Genomic DNA, 12,536 nt, shown 5'->3' with positions numbered 1-12,536 from the left:
TCTCTTTTGCTTCTCAAAATCAGGTAGGTATACTAACCTCTCCAGTTGTGTGGTTGAATCTGTATGAAAGAGCTCTCACTACTGGTTTTCTGGTAGCTCCCCTGTAATTTATTGCTGGAAGTCGGCTTGCCACTTCCCCGGAATCAGAAACTCGGCTTCTGAAGACTGAGCTATAAACACTTAGCAACTCTCCTGGCGACTGTAGTCTGTTTTTCTTAACCCTACAGCTCTGCTGTTGTGTGCATTTTTCATCTGATTTTTGCAGCTCGGCTCTGCCGTGCCCGCTGTTGACTCAACACTGCTGGGCTGACTTGGCCCGCAGACTTACCCTTCTGTTCAGCTTCTACTGTGTATGTCAGAGTGTGCTTCCTCCACTTGGCCTGATTCCAGCCCCAAGGTCGAGTAGATTCCACAGATACATTGACCCATCCACCTCGCTGCACTGGGTCTTAAAATAAAAAAAAAAAAAGTTTCTTGCTATCTTTTTTCTCTCTATACTGTCTGTAGGCTGTGCTCCACTCCACTGTTGCTATGCGCTGCTCCGGTTGTGTGACTGCACATGGTCCAGACTAGACACCTGGCCCAGTACCCTCGGTGCTTACAGCCTCAGTACTCTGTGCCTCAGTGCCCCAGAAACTCAGTGCTTAAACAGGCAGGCTTCAACCCCCAGTCCTTCCCGGTGTTTCCGGATTCTACTTTTGCAGCCTGGTGTAAGCCTCTCTTGTAGGAGGTTTTGTCTAAGGACCCTGCATGCCCTATGCCCTCCAAGCCAATGCAGGATAACAGATGCCCACCTTAAAAAGTTGTATGTAGCTGAAGCGCAAGTAATGCACCTGGCCAACAAGGCAGGTCTCCTCATGGCCTACCTGGATGGTATTTTGCAATCAGCACCCCTCCTGGAACAATTAGCTTCAGAGCTGCACTTGGTCTCAAGCACGCTGCTGCAAATATCAGGTTTCCAAGGGCAAGCCCTGGGCCAAAGCCTGACAGATCTTGTAGTGGCACGCAGACAGCTTTGGCTGTCACAGGCCAGGGTCCCGGATACAGATAAGTTGGCCTTGCTGGACACACCTATCTCCCCTAGCCATACATTCGGGCCAGCAGTGGAGGAGATCCTGCAACACTCCCATCGACAGGTGGCCGCGATGCTCCCTTCTGGTGCGCCGGTGCGGGAGAGGATGAGACGTTGTTGTCAACCCGTGACACAGACTGTGAGGCATCGTCTTCAGGCTTCTGCAGCAGCTAATATCCAGGGCCAACTGCAAAGACAGGGAAACGCCAGTTGTGGGGCCCCAGAGTAACAGCGCCACGGGAGGTAATTCCAACGCTGTCCTAGTCATTTTCCAAGGCAGGCTCCACTCCTGCTCCAGGAGTGCCAAAAAAGGACTGTGGCCGTCGCCCCATCCTAGACCTGAGACACTTCAACGGGTTCTTGAGGGAGAGAGAGGAGGTTCCAAATGGTCACACACCGTTACATCCTCCAGTCTGTCCATCGGGCGACCACTGTGGGCTTAAAGGACGCGTATTTTCACGTCTTTATTTGTCACGTACACAGGAAATATCTCTACTTAGCCTTTTAGGGAAGTATCATCGAGTTTTCCATGCTGCCATTGGGCCTCTCCTTAGCCCCCCGTATGTTCTCAAAGTTTGTGGCTGCCATCCTAGCCCTGTGGCTGCAAGGATCTTGGATGTTGAACTACCTGGATGAATGGTTGATTTGCTACCAGTGGCCCAGTGGAAAAGAGCAGTGGCCCACACGACGATTGTGACGGAGCATCTGGCGAGACTGGCTTCACCCTCAACGATGCCAAAAATCAATTAATACCTGTACAAAGTGCGGTTCACTTGGGTCTCCGGCTGGATTCCCTTACAATACGAGCCTACCTGTCAGACGACAGAGTGGCCGCCATTCACAACTGTCTAACCCTGTTTCAACAGGAATCGACAACTGGTGTTGTGCCAGAAATGATTGTGTCTGATGGCCACAGCTTCATCAGCCATCTAACTGATATCTACTCCATATGCGCCCAATTCAAGTGTAGTTCAATGCATTCCGGCTACAGTCCAAATGCAACAGACACCATCGGCTGACCGCGTCTTGCGTATGCAGGGAGGCCCTGCACTGATGGAGGCAAGCCTCTCACCTGCGCAAAGGCGTAAGGATGGGAGTGATCCACAGCCGTCAGGTGGTGCTGACAGACGCAGTCAACTCGGGTTGGGCTGTGCTCTGGGCAGGCAGGGGAGTCCCCGGGTCCTGGTCGGGTCACTGGATATCCCTGCACATAAATGCGCTAGAACTGCGAGCGGTTCACCTCGCTCCCCAGCATTTTCTCCCAGTGCTCCAGAGGAGACATGTCCTTGTCCACACGGACAACATATCTGTAGTAGCATATGTCAACCGTCAGGGAGGACTTTGGTCCGGGGTTGCACCACGTAGCCTTTAGGCTATTGATCAGTGCAAAAAGTAACCTGCCATCCGTCTTCTAGCTGGGCTACTCCACATACATTCACCAGGTTCTACCGACTTAACATGGTAGATTCCTCAGTGCCTTCATTAGGAACAAGTGACCTTAAGGTTGAACGCTCACACCGCAAACATTAGTTTGGCAGAAGCAAGATGTCCCTCGTCTGCTGTCTCCACTCACACTCCCTCACAATGGCTTTGATATGCTTTACCAAAAGTATTGTTGTCGGTCGACTTCGAATTGAAAGGGAACGATAGGTTACAGATGTAAACTTGGTAAACCTGAAAGACAAGACGAACAATAAACCTTGCGAGGTCTCATCACTCGCATTCACGTGTTTGATGCTAAAGAGAACTCGATCTCTGTGGAATGGCTACTTATTCATCACTCCCCGGAGGGGCCTATCAGCAGCTCTGACATAAAATGCTCAGTAAATACCTGACCTGTGGCAGGCATATCCCAAAAGTATTGCTGTTGATCGTCTTCTCTTTCAGGGAACCGGGGTTACATCCGCAATCTAAGGTGTTCTTTCTCTCTCTCTTCCGGTAAATCAAGAGGACAGTTTTTAACACATAAGCCTTCACTGCATTGCCTACTTGAAACTGTCAAATTACTTTGAAACTGGCAGATATATAAAAAAAGTCTGAAAGTTTTCATTCCACTGATGTCAGATCGCGTCTGTAGTAATCAGATATTTCACGCGCAATCTGTCATCGTAATAGTGACTGCAGGCTAGTACTAACGTCAATAGTAGTCTATAATCAGAGAATTAAGCACAGGATTTTATAGGGAAATATCAGTCACACTGGAATTATACACATATTAAATTAAAGGGAAAGTCACTAGATTCCACCAGTTTATCAATTAAGAAAACATAAACTACTGTGGAATGTAGCATTGGCACTGCAAATTTAGCATATAGAAGTATTCATTATTGTTGTACACAAATACAATCAATATTCTAGAATCCCAACACCTTTACTGATCATTAGTTAACTTAAGCAAGGTTCAGTTTTTATGATACTATTTAAATTTATGGTGTTTGATAACAGTTTAGGAGCATGTGTAGGACAAGCATGGTTAAAGTTCAGCACAATAAATCCTAAGGTGCCAGCCTACTTATTTCTAGTGCCATTCAGGAGAGTCTGTTCATTAAAAAAAAACAAAAAAAAAAACAAAAAAAAAAAACATATAATGCCAGCTAAGTGTGTACATTTATTGCTGTTGGTTCTCATAACAACATTTTCTCTGAAGTCCTGTGTGTTCTCCAAAAGAAACGACACCATTAATGTCCACACTCAAAGAAGAGTGCGGTCTTTGCCTACAGGAAGGTATTGTGCAAAACACGGCTGCTGTCCTGGAAGAGATGATGACTGCATTGTTGCTTTTCCTGAGAGGAATGCCATGTGTTACTGTGATTTATTCTGTGGCAGATATTCAGTGGGAGCCACTGACTGCTGTCCTGACTTTTTGACTTTCTGTCTGTCTGGAGATCTAGCTCCAACATCAGCTACAGAAAAAACTCCCACATCAACCACCAGCCATCAACCAAGTAAGTTCACCCTGCAAGTCTACTAATTTGTTTAGCAAAACATGTTCAATGTAATGGTTCTAAAACAACTCAGCCTAGGAAACTTTAATTATGGTTAATCTGCAGTTTTAGAAGCAAATCACAGAATTCTTTTTTTTTTTTAATGTACTTTGTAAATGGTCCAGTACTTTGAATGATTAAGGTAGTTATGTTTTGCATATATTGCTGTCAGGACATATCAGGATTTCTGTACCAAAAAATGCCAGTTTGTAAGGTATTACAAAATTATATTTTATGTTCTCATGCATACATCCACTAAGTAATTGACTGTATGTTCACCTTTAATTTATAGTTTAAGGCTATGCAAATTGTCATGCTTATAACTTGAGAATGTCTGGATTAAAAATCCTATTTTATATACTGTGCACACAAAAAAACAATCATTAAGAAATTGCAATCCTTGGATTAAAACCAGGGTTTTTCAATTAATCTATATTATAATTGTCTAACGTTGAATTTCAGAAAAAAAAAAAAACATTACCATGCCTACTGTCATGGTAAATAAGATAAAATAAAATAAAAAAATAAAATAAATAATTTGCAGTTTCATTGTACCAGCCTATTGAGACAAGCATATACTAGAGACAACAAAGTTAACTTAAAGTTTGCTAAGCAAATAATTACCATTTAAACCATATCTGATTTACACCTTAACCCCAAACTGTTGCAGAAATATATATAAAACATATACACAAAATGATTTTTTTTTTTTTTTTTTTTTTTTTTGCCTGCATACCTACAACTGTATAAATACTGAGGCTATAATCATAAACTTGTTTTAGAAATAAGTGACATTTGGCTAATGTTAAGACATGTTTATAAACTCTAAAGAATGAACTGAAATGCAGGTGCAATACCCTATTAACCATTTACCAGAGGAAGCTTGTCACAAACAACTGAGAGCATTTTCAAGCAATTGCTCATGTTTTATTGAGGCCACGTCATACATACTTGTCAGCATTGAATGAGGACAGCCAGGTGCATGAGGGATATTAAGCCCTGCAATTCTGATCTACATTCAATCTGCTCATCATTCAACTCAATTGCAGTACTGTGGATATGAAGTTACAGCAGATCTCCTTTACTGGTTAATAAGATATACAATAGATGCATTTTCTTAAGGGGAAACTGGCCAGTTACTGTAAATCTGATGAGGAATGAGAGGGGACACCTTAATGCTCAACAGTAAAAAAGCAGTTCCTCTTGGTGCTGTGCACTATTTATCAAACTGACAGTTTTATTTGTTTAGGACCTAAAATGCTCCCCAGGCTTTTAGTATGCTTTTTATAGTTAAGGATACAGCATGTTTTTGGCAGATATCTGATTTTCCATATTTTTATATCAGTTTGCCTATTGAATTCCAGCCGTGTACACTTTTAATGAATTCTTTTTTTTAATTAATTCTTTTTTTTTTAAATGTCTTTCATAATAACAGTTATTGCAATAACATTAACAGAAATAAAGAATTCCAAAAGACAACACCACAAAACAGGACCACATGGCAAAACTGGTCCACTACAATCGCCTTTTGCAGATTGGTCTTCTTGTCGGGGGATGTGGTACACGTGTTTACCACATGTGGCAAAGTGGGATGTGATACGTGCAGGTGCAATAATGCAACAAGAAACGGCAAACAAAGTACGGGTGAAAAGGGGTTCTGTTTATTTTAATCCAGGGGTACCTGATGAACAAACAGCAACAAGCAATGATGGCTGGCAATACACCAGCAATGTGTCTTGCACAGTAAATGATGATGGGTTGCAGTCCCGTTTACAATTAACAATAATCCCAATGCTAATACCCAAACACAAACACGGTCACCTCTCCCAGAGTGCTGTAGTGCTGGTAGTGCACGTTCAATGTTATTTAGTGAACAGTTAGTGCGTTGTTGTCTGGGTTTTGTGCTCTGGATTGTGTTTAGCATAACCACAACAGAGGAACAGATTACGTTGCTTCGTCGCCTATTTATACCGTCACACATGACCCCTTGGTAAATAATTACAGCCGCTCCTCCAATCCGCAGCTGCCATATAATTTCTCTTCCAGGTCGATGAGTTAGTGCACTGAAGCTCCGCCCCCTTTCTAGATGACCGACTTCCTTTTAAATCTAGGATTGAAGGCCAAACAGTCCAGGGTACCCTGTTCCCGTTACTTAGCGCCTTCACAGGTCGGGAGGGAGAATTACCACTAAAGATTGTTCTAATTAAGTCACAGTTATGTACATAAATATAGGAGGATATGATTATTTACAAGGGAAGTCATTAGTTAAAACTTATTTCAAAACCAATGAATTGCATTTTGTTTTCTGGTTCTACATGAAGTAAGACCATTCTAATGTGAGCTGCCTTTATTTAATGCAAGTTTTTTTCAGGATGCATTAAAGATGGAATGGAATATGAAGAAGGATTTTCAATTAAGGATAACTGCAATTACTGGTAAAGATGATTTCACAGGAAAATGTTTTGTTTATTAGCTGCTAAAGAAATGACACTGGCATATATATTCAAAATCATAAATACAGAAAACAAGTTTGCTTACACAAGGTATATATGGTAGGAAATGAATATATTAGGTTAGCAAATTAGCTTTTTAAGTGTGAACTGGAAATAATGTGCTTGTGTATATCACAAAAAAATAAGTTATTTTTTTCTCAATTAAGCATATGTAAACAAAATGCATGGATATGTACAAAGAAGGTGTGCCTTGTTCGTCAAGAGATGATACAGTCTATCAATAGCAGGCATGTTGGGTAAGTAACTATTAATACTTTATTGTCTTCACCTAGCTTCTGTAAAAACAACATTACGGTATTGTTGCTATTGTAGTTTGAATGTCTTGAATGTGCTAAGGAACAATCTACTGTGTATACGTTGACATTATATTACTTTTTTGTAGCTGGACAGCCAGTAACTACAGTAATTTTTGGGGTATGACTCTTGATGAAGGCATTCGGTATCGACTTGGCACTATCCCTCCGTCTGCAACCATTTTAGAGATGAATGCGATTAAAGTAAGTTCAATGTAGCAGTCATACACAGTACAAATGACAATGGAAAACCAGTTAACAAAGTGTGAACTTCAAATTGTTAAGAAGTAAGCAAGCTCTAACAGTTTGATACCAGTAATTAATAATAAATCACAGGTTAATTATCAAGGTCAGAAAAGATATCTGTATATTCTTCAGGCTGGTTATTATAATTGGATATACTTATGTCCACATCTCATCAGAAATTAAAACAGTGATTAATATTGCCTTGAGGGGTATCCCAAAGGAAATAAATCTATAAAGTCATATACAATTATGTCATTATTAAACTATTTTAAATTGTGTTACCCTGATGGCAGTATTACAATGACCGTGGAAGCACAGGCATAAATGTCGAATATTCTCAGCTCATAGGGGCTATTAATACATATTTGCGCCATGGTGCTTTCTATTATCTCAAAACAGATGCCACTGGAAGCACAGGCTGTTATTTTACAATGTCTGTGTATGTTTTCTCATGGACAGGTTATTGCAGATTTAAAGTATGGCATGCCCGAGTTCTTCATTGCCTCCTACAAGTGGCCAGGTTGGATCCATGGACCACTTGACCAGCACAACTGTGCTGCTTCTTGGGCTTTTTCAACAGCAAGTAATATGTTCTACTGTTACAAGGCTCAAACTTTTGTATTAACTTTTTGGGACCTCGTCACACAATGTTAAAGACTCTTTAAAGGAATGCTTTGTTAAGGAATTTTGTTGCACCTGAAACTAAATTCCACATCAAATTCTGGTTAATCATTAATCAAATTTACTTTGACTTATTTTTATAGTTAGGCCTTTTCAACTGTTTAAGCCTCTGCATATTATGTTATAGTGTACAGGGCTCTAAATATGGCAGTTTAAACTGCTTGAGTCTGTGTTGGACAGCAGTGGTTATTTGTGTTCAACATGTACAGTTCTTGAGGTTTCTCGACATTAAAAACTTTTTGTTATTGTTGCTTGAAACATATAGAAAATACACATTCCGCATTTTACATGATGAGATGGATAAAACGTATATCAACTATCAAATCTCTTAAGTGGTGGATACAATCATTGCTTTCTCCAACTGACTAGCTGCATCAGTTTTTATGCATATTATGATTATGACAAGAACTGTGTAAAACCCCCGAAGGCATCGAACAGCTACCAGACAGATTCTCAATTACTTAAAAACTGTGAAAACTTAAAGATCAAATATAAAATACAATTACAAGTCTATACACTACTTGTAAATAAATGGTATTGATTTCAGCATGCTTTTTTTCAGCTGTTGCAGCTGATAGAATAGCAATCCACTCCATGGGTCGTAGAAAAGCTAACCTCTCCCCTCAGAATTTAATATCGTGTACCAAAAACCAAAATGGCTGCAATGGAGGAAGAATTGACAGTGCATGGTGGTACTTAAGGCACCATGGGTAAATATCTTTGCTTTTAGTTTAATCAACCAACAGAGTTAAGTATTTTTCTTTGTATGCCTTATTTTCCCAATTTTTATAGGGCTTAAAGAGTAAGTAGCAGGGTTTGGAAAAATATAAGGTTGCACATCCCCAGGTGATGCTACAAGTGTTTAAATAACATACCTGTCATTTTTCTTTTTATTGTTAACAACTTTTTATACTTATAACTTGAAAGTCTGTTTCAAGGCTGTTTTCCAAATGGCCGCTCTGGTGCACGGATTATTACCCGCATTGTCAGACAGGTAACACAGCATTAACGATCCGTGATTTGGTACGGAACAGAAAAACCAGAGCACTTTTTTTTTTTTTTTTTTTTTTTTTTTGCAATTGCTCTTCCCACAATGAAGTGCAGCAGAGCGGCCATTTTGAAAATAGCTTTGAAACAGACTTTAAAGCTATAAGTTTAAACAGTTGTCAGGATGTTAACAATGAAAAGGAGAATTACAGGTACATTATTTAAACAGTTGCAGCAGCACAAGGGGATGTATAACGTTATATTTTTATGAACCAGCTGCTTACTCTTTAATGGCTTTTATGAAAAACACAGTAAAATCATACTGAAGTTGTGTCCCACATTACTAAAGTTTTTAAATAGTTCAGTAAATTAGGATAAAACTTCAAGTGAAATTACAACTTCTGTTTAGTTTTGTCATTATTGCCTACTAATGAAAAAAGATAAAATACACGTACATACATTTTTGGGACATGTTGCTTAGTTGTATTTTCTATGAAACAACATAAAATGTTTTGAAAACAAATGATTATGTTTTCTTTTTATTATAGTGTGGAATACATTTTTTAAAATAACACTGAAGATAAAAGATAGACAACAAAAGTCAAAGGTTCATTTAAAAAAGTGACATATAAAATGTAGTTTTCAGTCAAATACTACAGTTTTAGACAGCAAAAAACTTTAATTATATTTTATTGGGAATCCAAGAAAAAAACCCGCTAAATTCACATTAACTTTTATAAGGACAACAAAAACACTATTTGAGGGAAACTAACATGTCAATATCTATTGGCAGGAGACTTACAGCACACATGTAAACACGATAAACACCATTTATTGTATTTCAATATTTTCTTTCTAGTTTAGTGTCAAATGAATGTTACCCTTTTTCAATGGACTACAAATATGGAAATGATATTTGCATGATGGCAAGTAGACCTGCTGGAAATGGAAAAAGACATGCTACCAAGACCTGCCCAAATAGTGTTGTGAATTCCAATGAAATATCCTTGTGTACTCCTCCATATAGGATTACATCTGATGTAAGCATAATTTTCTTATACAAATATATATTAACTTTTCCCATCGTCCATTACTGAATGAAAAAAAAAAAGAATAATCCTACTATATTGTGCATCCATTAATGATAACCTGTAATCAATAACCAAATAATTAATTAAATAATGGTGTTTATTCTTAGAAACTAACTGCTGGTTGAATCTTAACAACAATGATAGTGGCAAATCTCTATACACTGTATGCACGGTAGCCTTTAATTAACCTCTGTCGATTGATATCTAGGAAACCGAAATAATGAAAGAAATCATGGAAAATGGACCCGTCCAAGGTAAACCATTTTTGAAACTTATTAGTTTTTGTTTTTATTATTATTATTTAAGAAAATTTTCATTGGTAGGTTTATCCTCATCATTAATATTTGAATATATATATATATATATACTATATATATATAGATATATATATATATTATATATATATTATGTAAAAGATCGTGTACCACGAAGGAACATGGTGCTTCCTTGTAATCTTGTATTTTTTTCAGCATAAAAAACTACAGTATATTCATAATATTTTGTAATCCCCCCCCCCCCCCCCCCCTTTTTTTTTTTTTAACAATATATTTTTTATTTACAGCTTTGATGCAAGTACATGGAGACTTTTTTCTGTATAAAGAAGGAATTTACAGATACACCAATGTTGCAAAAAGAATTCCAGAAAATGATGAAAAACAGGGCACCCATTCAGTCAAACTAACAGGGTTAGTATACAATAGTATTCCTAGTTCCTTTGCCAAAATTCCATTATACTTTGTAGTCATACAGAACATTACTTTGTCCAGTCCTACAACATTAGTACCAATCAGACAGAAAAACCCAATGCAAAGGGTGCCAATAGAGGTTCAGACAGGACCCATTAAGAAACAAACTGAGATCAAACCATTTTAATCTGTCAACCCCAACTGGTATAGAGGCTGTCAGAAATCTAATTGGTTTAAAGGAGGAAGACCTGATAAGGGAATAACAGATAGAGGCAGATATCAAACATGGAGCTGCAGAAAATGTTGAATCAGCAAACAAACACCAGAAATAAGCAACTGGCAACCAGGTTTCAAGTGTATTTACTTCTTCATTTTGACCTTTTTCACCGAGGTCCGGATGCAGGAAAATCTACTTTTGAAGCTTGATTCATGGTGTAAACATAGCATTAGTCAATAGTATAGCAGGTAATGTCTGCTGCATCTGGTAGGCCTTATTCATATAGAACTGGAGATAAAAAAAAAAAAAAAATCCTTTAGATATTTTACAGGACTTGGCTGTTTGTGTACAGAAGAGTATACAAAGAATGTATGCTGACAGTTCAAGCCTGGGGTGAATTATTTCTGTCTGGAACAAAATAGTTGGAATCAATAAGATACATTCTAGATTTGATTAGTTCAATATTAAAGCAGGCAGAAATGCAACATGAATGCTTTGTCTTCTTCAAACAGTATCTCAAGTAAAACTACCATGTTTGTGACATTTTCAGTTTGAGTAACTTTACTTTGTTAACTCTAATCCCAACCCTAACCATGTAGCTGTATTACAAAGCATATACTGCATGTCCTTATCTAATAGTTGTGTGTTGGGTTGTGATTATAGAAAAGGGACAACAGTGTGAAATGTAAGGTGTTTAAAATTGATCTGTGTATAACTCCAATTATTACACCAGGGGTATGAACCTTCAGGTTTGAAGCAAAATGGACTATGTAATAAGGTTTAATTACACAAAGTACAGGTCTACACTTTTCCTATGGGTGACCTTGTATAAAAAGGGATGATAAGTTATTTTAAAAGCATAACAGAATTGATACTAAACACCCAATATTTTTAGTTGATGCATGTTTAATGACCTGCAAAGTAGTGAGTTAGTGATCCTTTTAAGAACACAAGAAGAAAGTTTACAAACGAGAGAATGCTATTTGGCCTATCTTACTTGTTTGGTTGTTGGTAGCTTATTGATCCCAGAATCTCATCAAGCAGCTTTTCGAAGGATCCCAGGTGTCAGCTTCAACAACATTACTGGGGAGTTGGTTCCAGACCCTCACAATTCTCTGTGTAAAAAAGTGCCTATTTTCTGTTTTATTTTAGCTGGGGACATCAAAAAGGACCAGATGGAAAGAAAGTTAAGTTTTGGGTGAGTCAGATATATATATATATATATATATATATATATATATAATATAATAATAAGATATATACATACTAATTCTCTAATGCATTCTGTACTGTAAATATTTATTCTAATAATTATTCTGTCCAACCATTATTTAATAATATTATACTGTACCAGTAGCATATACAATGCCTTATTACTAGTATAACTTTAAAAATAATTTTTCTTTCACAGATTGCTACAAACTCTTGGGGAAAGTGGTGGGGAGAAAATGGAAGTTTTAGGATTGTGCGAGGAGAAAATGAGAGTGGTATTGAACAACTAATTATTGGTGTATGGGGTCAGAATTAACCAAATTGATACTGTTACATACTTGTTTTGTAATTATTTTACACATTCATTTTATAATTTTGTTATGTATTCATTTTAATATTGTGATTATCGTGTATTTGTTATTGCATCGTGCCTCAGCAATATCCAGCAATCAGCGTTGTGCTATTGCAAACACATATTTTTGTAGTTTGATAAGATATGCATGAATGTTATGCTGTACTATAAAACAAATTATACCACACGTTTAACCAATTTA

The 12,536-nt window shown here is 37.9% G+C and overlaps 1 protein-coding gene across 1 annotated transcript; it reads left to right on the top strand.

The window, feature by feature from the left end:
- The first annotated feature begins 827 nt into the window (after positions 1 to 827).
- Positions 828 to 12,298, top strand: LOC121316642 (tubulointerstitial nephritis antigen-like). Its single transcript, XM_041251682.1, has 12 exons — positions 828 to 1,297; positions 3,740 to 4,034; positions 6,418 to 6,491; positions 6,716 to 6,805; positions 6,952 to 7,066; positions 7,568 to 7,691; positions 8,352 to 8,499; positions 9,636 to 9,816; positions 10,076 to 10,121; positions 10,430 to 10,553; positions 11,923 to 11,968; positions 12,182 to 12,298. The coding sequence occupies exons 1-12, from the start codon at positions 828 to 830 to the stop codon at positions 12,296 to 12,298; spliced, it is 1,830 nt and encodes a 609-aa protein (XP_041107616.1).
- Positions 12,299 to 12,536: the final 238 nt, after the last annotated feature.

The sequence above is a fragment of the Polyodon spathula genome, chromosome 6, assembly GCF_017654505.1.
Source record: "Polyodon spathula isolate WHYD16114869_AA chromosome 6, ASM1765450v1, whole genome shotgun sequence".
NCBI classification, from domain to species: Eukaryota; Metazoa; Chordata; class Actinopteri; order Acipenseriformes; family Polyodontidae; genus Polyodon; species Polyodon spathula.
This window is presented reverse-complemented; position numbering and strand designations above follow the sequence as displayed.

What these genes read in the sequence shown, in the direction of transcription:
- LOC121316642 (XM_041251682.1), top strand. Translation starts at nt 828, where the DNA reads ATGCACCTGGCCAACAAGGCAGGTCTCCTCATGGCCTACCTGGATGGT. An exon ending in TGGTACTTAAGGCACCATGG is followed by an intron (nt 8,500 to 9,635) that starts GTAAATATCTTT and finishes TTTTCTTTCTAG; the next exon opens with TTTAGTGTCAAATGAATGTT. An exon ending in CATATAGGATTACATCTGAT is followed by an intron (nt 9,817 to 10,075) that starts GTAAGCATAATT and finishes ATTGATATCTAG; the next exon opens with GAAACCGAAATAATGAAAGA.